The sequence below is a fragment of the Takifugu rubripes genome, chromosome 11 (assembly GCF_901000725.2).
Source record: "Takifugu rubripes chromosome 11, fTakRub1.2, whole genome shotgun sequence".
Lineage (NCBI taxonomy): Eukaryota > Metazoa > Chordata > Actinopteri > Tetraodontiformes > Tetraodontidae > Takifugu > Takifugu rubripes.
The window spans coordinates 14,094,089-14,111,919 of NC_042295.1; the positions used below are offsets into that span (position 1 = coordinate 14,094,089).

General features: G+C 44.4%; 1 protein-coding gene and 1 long non-coding RNA gene across 7 annotated transcripts; one reads left to right on the forward strand and one right to left on the reverse strand.

Moving 5' to 3' along the window:
- Positions 1-637: 637 nt before the first annotated feature.
- LOC105417092 (uncharacterized) lies at positions 638-3,568 on the reverse strand. Its single transcript, XR_003890105.1, has 3 exons — positions 3,431-3,568; positions 1,160-1,465; positions 638-924 (listed from the first exon to the last, which is right to left on the reverse strand). It is a non-coding gene; the product is annotated as an uncharacterized lncRNA (long non-coding RNA).
- gpr4 (G protein-coupled receptor 4) lies at positions 2,424-15,917 on the forward strand. 6 transcript variants are annotated; one of them, XM_011608679.2, is made up of 4 exons: positions 2,424-2,641; positions 12,104-12,773; positions 13,451-13,715; positions 13,795-15,917. In XM_011608679.2, the coding sequence occupies exons 2-4, from the start codon at positions 12,465-12,467 to the stop codon at positions 14,514-14,516; spliced, it is 1,296 nt and encodes a 431-aa protein (XP_011606981.2). In that variant the 5' UTR covers positions 2,424-2,641; positions 12,104-12,464; the 3' UTR covers positions 14,517-15,917. The 6 variants fall into 6 exon arrangements, with proteins under 6 accessions (XP_011606981.2, XP_011606983.2, XP_029700135.1 ...); XM_011608681.2 differs by having other exon boundaries at positions 12,107-12,773; XM_029844275.1 differs by lacking the exon at positions 2,424-2,641 and adding an exon at positions 6,349-11,523.
- Positions 15,918-17,831: the final 1,914 nt, after the last annotated feature.

The window sequence follows — 17,831 nt, forward strand, 5'->3', positions numbered from 1 at the left end:
TTTGATTCAGATTTTTCAGACTGTAACTACTTTGGTAGCACACAGCAAATCTTTAACAGGAAGAATCAGAGGGTCCCTTATTCTTTAGTAAATAGTTCATCAACCACAGTTCTTGAGAAACCATGTGTTTCCATTGTTGGGCTCAGAACTCAGCTCAAGTGTTCTCTGAGTTGTGGAGGAGAGTTCTGGACGTGAGAGACATGGTTGTAAGGCAGGTTAGCCAAGCCGATGGCTCTGGTGGTTTCCTGATAAATTCACAATAAAATGTCTATTCATGATCAAATCACACACACTGAAGGCACGTCCGTCCTTCCAGATGTATCAATTGAGGAAAAATCCCTCTTTCTGCTTTATGGAAGCACTTTTACAATCAGACTTTGCTGTGTTCATTGATTTTTTTTCCTCCTTTTTTTATGTGAGAACGCAGTCGTGAGAACACAGCGCGGTTTTGCTTGTTCTCAGAGACACGGGATGGAATATTTTGACAGTCTGTGTCCAAACCAGAGATAATAAAAGTCTGACGGTGAAATTTAGAAAAACAGAGCAACACATGTATGAAATTAATCTGGGACCAAGACAATGAAAAGAGGTTGAAATTTCCTCTGAACTCTAGTTTGATTTAAAGAAGCTTGAAATGCTGCTTTATTCCTTTTTATTGTGATTTCTATAACTGTTTAACACCGAAACAAGCAACCGACTGATGGACAAAGTGTTTAAAGCAAAGGGGAAATTTGACAAAAGTAGTGATGTGGTGGGATCGTCGCCCCACATCTGCAGAATGCAGAGGGTTTTTTTTTCCAGCTCGCTCGCATCAAAGGCGTCCTGGTTCTGAAGTCGCGCTTTGCTCCTTTCATCTCGGCAGGAAGCTGATTCGGAGCGCGTCTCACACTGGCCTGGATCCTCCGGGCCTTCAGCAGTCAGCACCTGTCTCAACAGAGCAGGATGGGGATGATGGGCGTGGACACACACACACACACACACACACACGCACACACACACACACACACACGCACACACACACACACACACACACACACACACACACACACACACACACACACACACACACACACACATGCACGCTCTGATGAATTCTTATGTTGCTTTTGTGCCTCTAAGCAGCTGGAGTGAGTCAGTGATCATTCCAGGAACACTGAACCTGGGCCGTCATGCTGCAGAACGTCGTCTGTGCCTCAGATTGTTGGTCCTGCAGAGAGCAAATTCAATGGAGTCGGGGTGAAGTTTCATCCGTGGGAGGAGAGACGCCTCCAGCGTCCAGCGTCCAAGAGCATGGCGGATGGAAGTGAGCCGGGAACAACACAGTGTTGTCAACGCCATCACCATCTGACGTTAACATGAGCTCGTAAACCCAGTTATGCAACCGAGGGACAGGTCTGCTCAATAACCGCAGTGTTAGTTCATTTTTAAAATGGCTTCCTTCACTCATGCGTCCTCCCTTGAAATTCTATAAATATGTGAAAAAGACACTAAATTTAGGGGGTTTCTCCTGTTCATGATACGGTTTCATACCACAAAAGTTTGTATTGTTTATATTTGTTGTGTTTGTTTCACACCTGTGCGATTTTCCTGGAAATTTTACCATTTTACAATGAATTATTAACTTGTCTGTAAATGGTTTGTTGGCTGTGTTTTGAATGCTAGCGCCCCCTGCAGGAGACTCTTACATTCAAGTATCAATATTTAAAACATTAAAAAGAAAATAGCTAAAGTTGGATGCTCAAATCAACTGCTGGAATGCTGCTCAGCCATTTTCCTCATTATTTATTTTATCCTTTTGACCATTTTGGTTTGGGCTGAAATGACTCTGCCTCAGGTAGGAATGTCAATGTCTATCCAGTATTGTTGTAGGCAGGGAAACACACACACACACACACACACACACACACACACACACACACACACACACACACACACACACACACACACTCATCCTTCTCCTTTTATCTTTTTACAGACAATGCATTTCCCAGCTTTAACCCTGACCCTAACATCACAACCCCCCCCCACCTTAACCTTTACCCAGTTCCTAACTTTAAAACCAATATTTACCAACCAGTACCAGAATGTACAATTTTCTACTCAATATTTAGCCTGTACACGAACACACACGCACACAGAGACAATTATGTCTCTCTTTTGCATTACATCTTGCTCTCAATCTCTTGCTTTCCCTATCTGCAGATCTCTTCTCTCCCAGTCTCTCGCTCACTTTATCAGTTGCTCTCTCTCTCTCTCTCTCTCTCTCTCTCTCTCTCTCTCTCTCTCTCTCTGTGTCTCTTCCTTTCTCTCTCAGTTGGTCTCATTCCCCCTGCCCCCCCTCTCTCCGTCAAACTCTCCTTTCTCTCTCAGTTGGTCTCATTCTCTCTCTCTCTCTCTCTCTCTCTCTCTCTCTCTCTCTCTCTCTCTCTCCCTCTCTCCCCCCTCTCTCTTAGTCAAACTCTCCTTTCTCTCTCGGTCTGCCTGTTGGTGTGGCTCTCTGCAGTTGCTGCTGTTCTCTTCACTATTTGCACCCTCGTCCGTCTCTCAGGTTCCTCACGCAGGCTAAAGGAAAGTAAACGCCTCTTTAAGCGTCTTCTGAGCGGACACACGGAGGAGACAGCAGCAATCAGTCCACCTAAAGGTGAGTGCAGAGAGTGTGTGTGTGTGCGTGTGTGTGCGTGTGTGTGTGTCTGTGTGTAAAAGCAGAAATCAGCTTAAATCAAACTGCCACCTGCAGAATGCTGATCCACTACACAACATTTAGCTTATTTGGTGCTGAAAACAAGTTGGGTTCTTTGTTAATTGTTAAACTAACCTGGAAGATTTTGGGCTGTTTTGGGCTCATAAAACTTTCTCGTCGGCGTCAACACATCTGACACGCGATTATCAAACGCACGACGATACAGCTGTGAATTAAAACCAGCCAGTTGTGTCTGTTATCGTTGCCCATCTCTCCTGCTCCCTGACTTCATCTGACATCACTGGAGCACAACTGCATTTTACTCCCATAACCTTCCGCAAAATCAAATCAAATCATCAGTAAATGGAAAATTGGATGCTGACTGTTGCTAGTGTAGAGCAGATGGTTGTGTCACAGCTCTGTGGCTGTGACACACACACACACACACACACACACACACACACACACACAGACACACACACACACACACACACGCCATGAGATCAGCTCTAACAGCGGACCTCTCCATCAACTATAGCCGTGTTATTTCAGATGAGTTAAAACGTCTCTAAAAGGCTGTTTTTGCACTCTGAAAATGGTTGATGAGACGTTTCGACACTCCCAGTTTTAAAAGATCATTTCCTGCCAAAAGACAGTTTTAATTTCAAAATAAGGAAGAAACTGAGAAATGCTGAAACCACATTAGGAAGCAGAGTTAGACCGAGCATTCATTCATATTGATCATCTCACCCTGGGGGAGGGGGAAGGCCCCCCTGCTGGACCGATTCATCAAAGTGATTGCTTCTCTTGGGATTTCCATTTGTGGTCTTTAGTTAGTCTGAGTAGAAAAAAATCACCAAGACTGTGAGGCTTCTGTGTCCTGAACAGCATAACCATTATTTTACACACGTATGCTGCACGTTCCCAGAGTGTGAATATGTGACAACTTGTTGGACGGAGGCAGCAGAGAGAGAGAGGGAGGAAAAGTCAGCGATAGCGGACTTCCAGGAAAGGATCATGCATCAGTGAGCCACAGGGAAACGCTTCAGCAGATGTTTGCTGTCCCTTTAGTAAACAGTTGGCACAATGAATCCGCTGTTCCTCCTCTAGAATTCGAGTTTTCTACTCTGACACCACTAATGTGAACATCAGCAGCTTCCAATCCTCATCATTCAATCAGGGTTTTGTTACTATTTTGTTTCATAGTTCACATTCAGCCACCCCCCCCATTAAACCAATGATGTCATTGGTTTATAGTATAATAAATCTGTGCTCATTAACAAAAATATGAATTCAGTGAAGGGCTGATGAACATTCTGCTGATGTTTGTTCACCCTCTAGAGGCTGTCTGCGGTAAAGCAGTCATTAATTATATTTGATACCTTCAACTATGGTGATTAATAGCTGATCTGGCAGCTGACAGTGGGGTACAACAGGGGCCAAGTCGGTCCTTATTTCCTCACCAGAGCTCTTCTTCTCTTGCACTGAACTACTTGTGACCTCAGGAGAAATATAATCTACACCGCTTTAACTCCGACCTTGAAGGCCAGAGGATGGTTGTGGTTAGGATGGAGCCTCGGCTTTACTTACCAGCTCGATTCCCACCTCCCACTCCCCCACCCCCTATACACACACACACACACACACACACACACACACACACACACACACACACACACACACACACACACATACACACACACACACACCCCTCTGCTTCCCTGATACAGATAGATCCGTCTCCTTCCTTGTGTATCATCAGTCTCGGAGTTTGAACTAAGGAATTTAGCATCATGCTAAAGAGAGATTCCAAAACAGAAACCATAATATTATGTTTCTTTCTAAGTATTTGAAAGCTGAGTATCTTTTCGTAGCCTTAAAAACACCGTCTGTCACTTCAGATCTGTTTTTTGTCTGTCAGATGAGCTATTATCTGGGTCCTAAGATAGAAATGTGTTAGCAATGTAGCGGACACGCCTCCTCTCATCCTGCCTCTTGTGCACATGGAGGCAAATAAGTAGCGCGGGTGGGGTAAAAGAAACCCGAAGTGGCAGGTCCTTTCAATTTAAGTCAATAAAGAAGCATTTAATAAGTTTCCACTAAATTGTGTGGACATAATATCGTTGCTCACAGAAGAAATCCCAACAGCCTGTTTGTGTTGGAGCTGATCAAGGAAATCAGAGCACAGCAGTGAGATGATAAACAAGAAATTAGAAGGAGATTAGAGCATTTGTAAAGCAACCAACAAGTAGAGGAGAGAGAGGAAGGTGAATGGAGGAGGGGACAGGAGGATAAAAAAAGAAATTTGAGAAGAGGTTGAGTGTGAGAGAGAGCAGTGATGGTGTAATTGCTCTCCAGAGGAGTTTTCAGAAGCAGCACTTAAGAGCCTCTGTGGTTTAGTAATCACTGTGATTAAGGGGCAGCGAAATGCTAACAGCTAGCCCGACCAGAGCGGTGCGAGCCCGCTACATTATTACATTATACTGTCAGCTAAAATGATCTGAAATGAGTCTGAGTTCATCTACTTTGGCTCAGTTCCCGGGTTCAGAACTTGAGCTGGTGTGTTTGGACAGCCGAGCCTGCTGCTAAACATGCGTTTGAAGCTGCAGCACGGTGGGTGTTGTGAGTGCATACATAATTTGCACTTGACATTTTAACCGCAGTTTGTTTTCTGAGCTGTTTTTAACAATTTCAGTACAACAGCAACGCATAAATGCTTCACTGGTGGGAAGAAGTGGCCGACTGGTGAGGTGTGGGGTTCTCTGACACGGTCTTGGTCACTGAACGGCTCACACCTCTTCTCCAAATTGACCCAAACCATTTTTGCTGTGGGTGTCGGCACAAAATGTGCGACAAAGTGCGATGATGAACTGGCAGATGGTTATTTGCATTTGGGAGTGGGGGGGTTGTTGAGGGCAGGAGCCCAGAAAATGAGATGCCATACTTCTGGTCTGTTATTTAGAGAAATGACTCATAAGAAAGGGAAGGTAACTGTTGAAGTCACACACGCACACACACACACACGGGTGCGTGGACGTGGGCGACTCAGCTCCTATTTTAATGGAGTCAAGAGCTCATTTGCATCAGCAGAAATATTTGCCACCATCCCCGCTGTTTTTTTGTTTGTTGTCATGGAGATAAGAAAATTATTTGTTTTTTAACTACATTCGTTCCTCTACAGCTGAATAATAAGCCACTGTTTAACTTCAATACTGAAAAATGATTCCCCTTCCCCTGCTCCCAATAAAAAAGACAGATTTAAATATTCCATACATTCATAAATATATAGGGACTGTAGGCAGCAGCCAATCAGCATATCTGTTTTGGGTTGTGGTTTTAGATTTTAGATTAGACACAGCAGGATGTAACCAGCCTCTGAAGATAAATGTAACCTGGAATCAATAAAGTCTGACGGTCAATTTAGTGAAGTCTATAATGTAATATGTAACAGAGGGTCACACACAGCATTGGTGTTGTGATGAATGGCTGATGGCCTCCAGGCTGAGATACAGATCTAAATGAAGGAAAGAAAGACGAGAGATAAGAGACAGACGAGAGATAATGTGTCCTCTCTCTCTCTCTCTCTCTCTCTCTCTCTCTCTCTCTCTCTCTCTCTCGCTGTGTGTGTGTGTGTGTGTGTGTGTGTGAGAGAGAGCTGAAGAACTGCTGAAAGTGTGGAGCCACATCTAAATTTACTGGGTGGGGCATGGTGAAGTCACTGTTAGCCCTGTATCTCCTTCTCTCTCTCACACACACACACACATCCGTCACACACACAGACACACAGACACCCTAATGTCTCCAGTTTGGCGTCAGCAGCACCTGGGTACGGTAATAAAGCAATTTTAAATGGTGATAACGTTCTATTTTCTATCATCCTTCTCTTCTCTTCCTTTTTATGAGCTCACATCAGTTTTTGCCTCCAATCGGCCATCTTGATTTAACCTTTCCCAACGTCTTTTTCATTTCCTCTCAGCTCTTTCTGAATTATTTTGCCTTTTTTGTACACTTCTCTACTTAAACCACGCTCTGTGGTGCATTTCACTGTTTTTTTGTTGCCTCAACCTTCTTTTTCTTTCCTTAAGGACAAGTTTGACTTGATGTTGTATTCAAACAAGATAAATAGTCATTTTATTTAACGTATTTTTAATTTCTGATTACTCAATCCTCTCTAGCAATACTCTATTTTAATTTGTACACGCACGCCGGTGGGTCATGTGATTTACTGACCTGCAGATCACAGGCCAGCGGTTGATAACAGAACCTCTGTGCCCTCGTGTCACTCGTGGACAGAACCGACCAATCAGACTGAAAAAGACAAAACAGGAAGTGGCGGAGGAAACAGGCATATCCTGACCTAACTTCTAAAAATGTTATTGTTAAAACACGACATAAAAGTTTTATTCGTCGCCACATCACATGATTTATGTGATCATTTTGTATGCTAACACATGTTTTCATACCTGAAATCCAAAAAATTGACCAAATGGCTGATTTAACGTCTCATTGTTAATGTCTTTTTAGGTGGGCTATTTTCTGTATTAGACGAGCTCATTAGTCTCAGTGAGCTCATTTCCCTCCTATTCTTGTAAAAGCGAGATGTCAGGAACACATTTCTTACATCTGGCACACACTTCCACTGGGACACAAGGAAGAACTGACTAAAACATAGTGGTGAAAGGTCACTGTGGATCACTGGTAACTGTGGTTTAATGGAAATATTGCACAGGTACATTTGTGATGTGGGTGCAACTAAATGAGATATTTAACCTCAGGACTTGAATATAATTGAACCATGTCTCTGTTTTGGAAGACTTGAGTCTGTGGAAATGTTGAAACTGGAGGTAACTGGAGGACCAAAATGTGGTTATTTATTCATTTTTATTAAAAAAAAAAAAAAAAATCCCAGCACGCACACGCTCTGCCAAATAGTAGCAGAAAAAAGTGAAATCATCCCAATATAGCCAAAATATTGTCATTTAATGATAACACTTTATACAACTGTAAAGGCCAATGTGAATATACTTCATTAATCCCACAGAATTAGTTAATCTTTTTACACACATGCAGGTTCATGCAGTAGACGAACATAATCACATGCAGTTATAAAGGGATGTGTCGAACCCTCAATCCCTGGATGCTGGCACTTTATTTGTTAGGGCTCTTAAGAGTGAAGCTTATTTAAGTTTACCTTTATATTCATTCAAATTCAAATGCTGTAGAGAGCACAAGGAGGATGGTGACAGTTGAGGAGCATTACAGAAGTGTGTATCACATCCACAAGAGGGGGGGTTCAGGCATGTCCCCTATGGAGGCCCAGGTACCAGATGCATGGCTGCTGGTGGATGCGGCTCTGACTCAGTCAATACTGAATCAATACTCATACTATGAAATTCAATGTGGGGCCATCAAAGGAAAACGTGGCACTTTTATCAAAGTCATTAATTTTCCCTGCATGGAGTCGGGGTGAAGGATTTTAAACATGGACGGCTGCGCGGCCACCCGAGCATGAAATGACCAGCCAGCTTTAACTACCTGCTGCAAAACTGTAAAGCTTCTCTGCTTCAGACAGATATTTTTACATGTCCAGTTCAGTGTTTCCCCTTTTCATTCAATCATGAACTCATGTGGGGTTTGATTTTTCCTCATCATATGTTTATCTGGATTTTTCTCGTCTCACTTTTGCATTTCTCTGCATGTATTTTGGATTATTGTCACTCTGCTAATCTGTGTGTTTGAGTCGTGGAGCTGCGTTACTCCCAGCTATGGTAAACATGTTGGTAGACTGAGATGACTTTTCCTGGAGCCTGATATACAAACAGGAAGTGAAAAACAAGAAAGAGGGGTTGCATCTGTGTGTACAGTACATTGTTGAGTGCTCAAGGACATTTACTCTGTCTCTGCCTGTGAAAGGTCGTCTGAGTTGATTTCATCAGGTCTGCTGATCAATACACTTTGCTTTATGGAGTATTTAATCAATGCGCACGCCTTAATGTTGCTTCCATTCCTGTGTCTTTCATGAATACACGTGGGGAGATGGCCGTATGATGGCAGGCTCCTTGGGCTTCAGGCTCATGACTCAGCTCAGCAGCTGATGATGGGCTGACGATGGGCCCCTGACTGTTACGGGACCGTCATCACACGTGGTCACGGTGGACACGGTCGGGGACGTAGCAGCAGCAGCAGCAACACCTCCGGCTGATTACTGTTTTCACTGGTCTGTCGGCGCGAGGCCTTCTGCACTGCACCACGGGCGATCGTTTTTGGTTCATCTGTCAATCAAAAAGCTCACAGAAGAACACCCGTCCATCAGATTAAATGTGCCTCTCAGTGATGGACCGAATCGCCTGATTGAATTGCGGCCTGGCTTTTGTCAGAGATGGTTTTCAATCCAGTTACATTTGTCTTCTGATTCGCAGAATACCCCCAGCAGCTTATTGATATATGGATAAGACAATACAGGAAGATGGATGGTGAGTGAATAACATCGATATCTACATCCTGGCAAATCAGATCATGCAGAGCAAGCAACCACGGTGAATGGCTCTAGTTGTGGAAATGGGATTAAAGATGGAACCGGAGAAAAGGTCGCTGGGATTTAGCGGCACTATTTTCTGCGTGTGTGTTTCACATCTGAATGAATGTGAGTATTTCTCATCTCACGCTTAACCCACTCGTGACCTGTGACAGGAATATAAGGAGGAGATTTGATCTGGAGTCCGCAACAGAAGGCGTGTTCTGGCGTGTTCCAGATTCTGGTAGATATTGTACAGCTTTTCCAAAATAACAGGGGTGGAACTGTGAGACTGAAACATCCTGGGCTCAGCAGATGACATATCCTGTCTGCAGCAAGGTGCTGACTCATGCACGTCAGGGATATTGAAGTCAGATGCCATAGTGGTGCATTTCACCCCACAGATATTACAAAAACTGATTACCTGGTTGGAGACTGAGCCTTTCTAATAACACGGTCTGCGTGTTTGTTCTCGATACACCCAATAATCTTCACCGTAATCTAATCTGAAGTCACTGTCTGTTGTGAGTCACCTGTAACAGGATTAAGCCTTTGATGGGTTGATGCAATAACCGTTAAAGCGCACCAGCCACGCTGCCGGTGACAACTGACTGTCACGTCTGTGGCATTATCGCATTTCCCTTAATCGTTTTTATATCGTAACTGGTTCTGGGGTATTTTGGTCACATGTCTGGCATTTCTAAACCTGGTTTGCGAGAGGCCTCTGATTGTTTTAGATGGCTGCATCCGTGGTGGAAGAATCAGGGAAAAAACAATGGACAGGACTCACGTTAAGGTCATGTGACTTTTAAAAGGCTCGCTGAATTCATTTGGTGTTTTTCTACTGCCGTTAGGTTCAAACGGATTTGCTTGAGTGCCCTTATACAACGAACTGGTTTGGCAGGATTCTTTTCAAATGGAGCGACTCCTCAATGGAACTTTATCTTGGCTTTTACCTGTTGTGATAAAGTTAATTTACTGCATCAGAACACAGTGTTCTGTGGCCTAGTTAGTTAAAAATCATCAGTTCTTTATTTAATAATCCCCGATGGCCAAGAACGCACCACCAAAGCCACCATTATCTCTAATCAGACGTGTATTTGTACTGTATTCCTGGTCAAAATAATGTCTGCAGGAGCAAATTTAAGGTTGTTTCAATTATTTATATAAATTTAAAAAAAACATGTTTACAAAAAGAACAATTTTTACAGAATAAGTTTCATGTAACGTTGGATTTTAACACAAAACTCTCCATCACGGAGCTCCTCCTCTCCAAGCAAAATGCCAGTAATACCAACTGATGTGCAAGGGTCCGTAAACACGAGCACGGAGGGTAAACACTGAGTTCAGCTGGGCCCAGTCTCTGTGTCTCCTCTCCCCCTGCTGCAGGACTTGAACAGGATGATGCCAAGGCTTTTCCCACCATGCTTATGGGAACTGACATGGAGCCATCCGTCCTCCTGTTTACAGCTCAGCATGACAGCCGGCCCCCTGGGATGTCCGTCTCCAACATTAGATATGCAATCACACTTCCATCTGTGAAACGTTTGTCCTTAAGCAGCTCTAATTAATCGGACTAGTGGAGGAGAGCAGTGGAGCTGGGTATGGTCAGCGTGTGCGCATGGCCAAAATAAAGAGTCAAAACAGGAGATCAGACAATTTTAATGGAGGTTAAAGTATCCGCGAAGCAGTCTGGAAAATTTCCTGACGTGAGGATTAATATTGTTGTTGCTAAAACAAATAGATCTGACGAATCAACCTGAGGCCAGCATTTAGAAAAGGTTTCAATTTTGTGAGCTCATGAATAGAAGACTTCCTGGTTCAGATCCCTGCACCAGTGGAAGCTTTGGGCGGGAAGGAGAAAGTCGCTGCACGTATACGCATTTTTTCCAGCTTTATTTCATTTTACCAACTTTAGATTAGCTAGATTCTGCAGTCTACATGTGTATGTACAGAAGTCATTGATCATCTTTCCTGTGTTTGTGTGAAAGCATGTTGTGAAGTGTAGTGGTGTGTGTACTTGCGTGACAACATGCTTGTTGCTTCCACTGTTGACTGTCAACAAGAATTTTGTCACACAGATGCAAATGTAAGGTCCCCTTAGGTGTGTTTAGGGTAATGACACACACACACACACACACACACACACACACACACACACACATACACACACACACACACACACACACACACATAAACAATAAATTACAGATCCGGATGTTTCTCCTTCATACAGATCTTTGTCTTATTGCTCCTCCCAGCTTCCCTAATGGAATTTGACAATTCTACCAAAACTCTTCACCATTTCCAGGAACAACACATTTTTTCTGTATGTATTTATTTTTGTATGTTGACAACCAGCATGATGTTTGCATGGCTGGGCTGACTTATTTACACTGGCAGCAGATCAGATACTGCTGCACCCTCAGGTTTCCTTTAAAACACGTCTGCTATGAATTTGTCCTCCGCCCACAAAGTTAACATCATAACTGGAAGCTTTATCCCACCTAGTTAAGAGAACGATTTGGATAATTCCATCAAGACAAAGCACAAACACTTTGTGTGGTTATAATCCTCCAACATTTACGGGCACGGCGCAAACAAAGCACAAACTAGCATCAGTGAGAGTTGTTCATGTTGTAAAGGGACATTGGCCCATGAGCAAAACACAAGCCTGAAGCACCTTTCTAATGAACTACAGCTCACATTTATTTAGTTTACTCCAGTCAGAAAGTTTCCATTGTTTGCTGTGAGGCTTTAACTTACTGACCTTAGAAAGCGCTCATTTATACGCCTATTGGCTGCAGACCCATGTGGTGGAACGGTTTTTTGCCACCGTGGAACATTAATCTGTCGGTACGGACAATTTTTTGACATTGTAATAGTCTCGTCGTGTCTTTCTCTCGCAGAAGCTCCGGAGAAAATGGACGACCTGTCAGCTGAAAATGTAAAATCGCACCTGTGTTGCAGCCAGAGCATCCCAGAGGAGTCGTGTGTCTCAGGTCCTTGAGACACACACACACACACGCATCCACACACACAAGTGTAATCTCTGAAAGATTTATGAGGTCCTGTCCAGAGGCAGGAGGCCTGCCAATGTGCCGATAAGGAGGTTTCGTTTCATCACATTCCGTCTCCAACTCCATCCCTTCTTCTCTGAGCTGGAAGCTACAGCGGCTGATTTTGAAGAATGAGAGAGGACAACGATGCACGGAACCTCCTGGGATAGAAGGACAGAGTTTTAAACGGGATCTATGAGATGGCCTGGAAATGACAGCTCTGATCCTGTATGTCGGACAACAGCGATGTTCTCGAGGATGCCTGCGTCGCCGTGTCTCTGTCGAACTGCTGGACCTGGAAAATGGTGAAACTCCAGGAAGGAAATCAGAGCTGAGCGCAGCTAAACCCGTTACACACACACCAACATTGCAGAGAGTTCCACGTGGGACAATGTGCAACATCTCCTTCTGTGATGTGGACAGTAAAGTGGACCAGTTTTTCCAGCCCACGCTCTACATCATCGTCATCGTCCTCGGGCTTCCCACCAACTGTATGGCCCTGTGGGCTGCCTATATGCAGGTGAGGAGGACATCCATCCATCCATCCATCCATCCATCCACCCATCCACCCATCCACCCATCCATCCACCCATCCATCCATCCATCCATCCATCCATCCACCCATCCACCCACCCATCCATCCATCCATCCATCCATCCATCCATCCATCCACCCACCCACCCACCCATCCATCCATCCATCCATCCATCCACCCATCCATCCATCCATCCACCCACCCATCCATCCATCCATCCACCCACCCACCCATCCATCCACCCACCCATCCATCCATCCATCCATCCCTTTATTTTAATGCAGGTTTGAGAGGCTTGTGCAGTAACATATTTAAGTCATAATTAATCACATCATTAGTTTGTGATAAACCGTGACTGAACAGAACAGAACGATATTTTCCCATGCAACATCAGACTTTTGGCATTTCCCAGAGACATGTAGTTTTATCTGAAGCTAAAACCACACACTGTTTAGTCTTAGATGCTAAATGCACATGCTGTGGTTAAGGGCTTAAAGTAGAGATTTTGATAGGTCCAGTCGTCTTGATGGGAGCCAACATGACCTGATGATTGAGAACTCCCAACACCAACACATCAAATGTGTGTTCTCCTAGTGCCTCATCTAACCTGAACTTGACTCTAACCTCACGCCACCTTCTTTCCCGCTGCGCCACCATTGCAGGTAAGGCAACGCAACGAGCTCGGCGTGTACCTGATCAACCTGTCGGTGGCCGACCTGCTGTACATCACCACTCTTCCTCTGTGGATCGACTACTTTCTTCAGCATGACGACTGGATCCACGGTCAGGGGAGCTGCAAGCTCTTCGGCTTCATCTTCTACACGAACATCTACGTGAGCATCGCGTTTCTCTGCTGCATCTCCCTAGACAGGTATCTGGCTGTGGCCTACCCTCTGCGTTTTGCCAAGGTTCGACAGGTCAAAACAGGTATGAAAATGACCCCTAACACTGACATTTGACCTTGACAGTGTAATGCTATAATTTCTCTGTCTCTATTGGCTGACAGCTGTCCTGGTCAGCGCCGTTGTGTGGCTCATTGAGATTGTAGCCAACTCTGCACCATTGTTCCACGACGAACTCTTCCAGGATCGCTTCAATCACACGTTCTGTTTCGAAAAGTATCCCATGCAGGACTGGGTGGCAGGGATGAACCTCTACAGGACATTCCTGGGATTCCTGGCTCCGTGGACAGCCATGCTCGTCGCCTATCGGGGGATCCTGGCGGCAGTTCGCTGCAACGTTTCCACGGAGCAACAGGAAAAGGCGAAAATCCAGAGACTGGCGCTGAGTCTGATCCTCATCGTTCTGCTCTGCTTCGGACCCTATCATGTCCTCCTCCTGGTGCGGAGCGTCATGTTTTTAAAGAAACCGTGTGACTGTGGTTCGGAAGAGAGTTTATTTGCAGCGTATCACGTATCGCTGGCGCTGACCAGCCTCAACTGTGTAGCCGACCCCATTCTCTACTGTTTTGTGAACGAGGGGGCTCGACACGACGTGGGTCGGGCGCTCTCGGCGTTGCTGTCTGCAGCTTGCCACAAGGGGTCCTCCTGCTCACCTTCACACGCGGACATACTCAATGCCGGCTCGGTGACTATGGAAACGCCACTTTCGGCGAAAAAGCAGCCGTGCGTTTATAACGACGTGGGCAAGTCAAGCAGCTACAAGACGGAACTGGTGGCTCTGAAAGAAGAGTGTCTGCAGATGACCATTCTCAGCGTAGGCAAGTGACTCCACCGCCTCTGTGGCAGGTCCACTTCGGTTAACCGAACAAACTCCCGGGACTGTCGGGGTTTGAGGTCCACTGTTGGCTCTGATCAGCCCAGATTGTACGAACGCCAGCCTCAACAGAACGCTTCAAGAAAAAGACGCGTCCTTTGTATTGTGGAGATTTCAGAACATTGCAGAGCAACTGTTGCAGGTCGACTCGGAAGCAGTTTGGTCGCTTCAGGTTGCTTCATCCCATGAATCTGTGCTTCATGCAGATGTTGATGCTAGTTGTGGTTGATCTGTGATGAGAGAAGGGGTTTGTGAGTGGTTTTGGTTCTCAGTGGACCATTAATGTCGATACCGAGGTCCGCCGCACGTCAACCAACAGAAGTCGGCATTTTTCAGCTTAGTTCTGAGGAGCATAGATGAAGAGAACATGAAGGCGGTTCAGACTGAACATCCACTGGGTGAAAATCAAGGTAGAAATAAACACCTTTTAACACCCTAATGCACTAATTTGGAATACTGAAGACGAGCCAGACTGTATTAGCACATACAGTATAATGCTTGCTAACAATGTCTTTATTTGATGGTTTTTGGTCTTTTTTTAAGAATATCTAAGAGGATTCTAGTGTGATCTGAGCACCTTCTTCTCCTTTAATACCGAGGCAAACTAGATTTTTCCTCTTTAAAAAAAACAAAGAAAATTATTTGAGTGATTTACATTTAATTGATCGGAGAGTCAAAGTAGAATTTGACAGCAAAAACATTTCTTATTAACTGAAGTATGGAAGTGTAAAGAACCCACTTTCTTCAATATAAAAGGTGTAAACAGAGAGAGGAGGATACAGGTGGAGATCAGCTCCTACAGCAGAAACAGCAGTTTGTATTGAACTATCTGTGATGTCCTGTGTGTGCTGTACCTTATGAATATATCATAAAACACTGGATTCGATGCCATATTAGACTGACACCTGTGCTGTCACCGTGATGTAAACGGAGCAGAAAAGGGTTAAATTCATCACACCTGCGAGGTGTTGGATGTACTCAAAAGAGATGAATGTTGACTTTATTGGAAGTATGTTATTATTATTGTCATCAATATTGAATAAAACATTTAGTCTGGCGGGGTGGCAGCAATGTGTCGGCCACATTTATATGTCCGTGTTTAACATACAGATGCTGTGACGTCGAGACTTTAGGGCCGAAATCATTGTTTATGTCGCAACTAAACCGGCCCGAAATGAAATGTCAGGAAAGACAAACGTGAACTGTCATCTAGAATAATAGAATTCTTTTATGTGGTTTTAGCATGAAGGCAAAGTGCAGTTTTCATCTGTGCCGCTGCATTATTGCGCCGCCTTGCTTTCAACGTGTTTGTTTCAGTGGGAAATACAATAAATTAAATTGTAAATTATGAACTGAAAACATTACGGGTCCACATTTCTGCACGGAACCGGTGGTCTGATTCACCAGAGGAGCCAGAGCGTGTGGTCGAATGTGTTTGGTCATCGCGGCGGTTCCTGCGCGCTTATCTGCAGAATATCTGTCCACGTTCCCCCGTCTGCATCAGCACCGACAGGCTGTTTGTTCACCTGGAACCATCGGACCCTACAGAGTATAAAGATCAGAAAACACTTTGGGGCTGTTTTTCCAGCTTGAAGTCGGTTTTTTTTCTTCTCATCCAATCTGGGCTGAAGTGCACGGTGCAGACAACAGAGTGGGAACGGAGGAGCGCACGCTCCTGCAGCACTTGAAGTATCCTGGTAACAGGAGCGGGACGCCGTCAGCACAGATACTGAGAGCCCGCAACACGGGGGTGGACACGGTTCTGTAGCATCATGTGTGTTTGTGTGTCAGACAAAAACAGCTCATATGTGAAGGCACACAGCTGCATACTTTGTGGGACAAAGGAGCGCTTGTATGTTTGTGCCCCTGAGAGGAAAAGGGAGGACATAACTCTGAGGGAATATTGTCTCCTGCCCTCCACGCTTCACTGGTCCCCTCTGCCGAACACTTCTAAATATAGCAGCTGGACAGAAGCCGGGCTGTCATTACCCAGAGCTCACCTTTTGTGATTTATTGCTTCTGCACTTCAGTAACAGATGAGAATAAATCATAGAAGCTCTACGGTGTGTTACTGATGGAGGAATGATTGAATTATATGAAATGCTGCTGGGAAATGTATTAACAACAGACCTGCTATAGATAATAGATAATAACAAGCAAATCATTAAAAAAAAAAGTCTCACAGTGAAATATTTTTATTGAATTTCAGTTTTTAGGGCCTGTGCATGAGCGTAATACCGTGTTCTGCCTCTGGAGCACAGCTTCTTACGCCTCGCACAACTGTGACCGATGTGACCCAGAATCCATTCTACAGCTACGTGTTATAATCCAATTTGTTATTCATTCATTCACATTTCATTTTCAACAGCATAAATGGAGCCTCAGCATACTGGGATGCAAACCACGTGCCCAAGGCTGCAAATGTAAACGGCCTCCGTATGTTTTGTGGACTGCAGCTCTGTTTCTAACGGACAATTTTAAATAAAGGCCAGAGGTGAGGACTGTGGTTATTGTGTGCAACAGGTCACGTTCTGATAAGATAAGGGGGTGACGGGAAATGAAACAATGGCCACCGAACCTCAATCATCATCATCTCCGCCCACCAAAGGGGGAAAAAGTCCTGTTTGTGGTCATTTGGATTTAGCATATTTATGTCGTCTTTACTCGCCTTCCTGTTTTGTAAAGCACATCGATATTTTATTAATGGGTTTGGAATCATTCTGACTAAAATTAACATGAATTAAAATGTGATTCAGAGCTCACCCTGGAACTCCTTGCAGGCCCTGTCACAGTCTGAGCCCATGAAATTCCCAAGCAGGAATTGAGGGATCCCCACAGGATGTCTTAGAGGGTTCGACCGGAATCTCCTCAGACTGGAACAGTGTAGACCCGTCGGCACGGAGACCATCCAAGATCATCCAACGTAAACAGCAGCAGCTCCAGAAAACAAACAGCCTGATCCGTCTGCACAGTTTAAAAAATCTGATTTCTCTGTTTTGAAACACAAATTCCATTTTCTCCTCAAATATCTCTTCAAACGGAGCTCCAGCTGTTTTCTGAAAAAACAATAGCCAGATTTTTTTCAGCAGTTCATATACAGTCACCGTATATGGCCCACAGATGTTTTATGTTTATGCACAGTATATTATATAAGGCAATGTATATTTGTATATCTTTGTAACTATCTTTTTTTTTTTTAAACAAGTAGAATCTGTTTTCCTTTCGATTTTTCTCACTGAGGACTGAATAAGGAGGGACTTTCTCAGG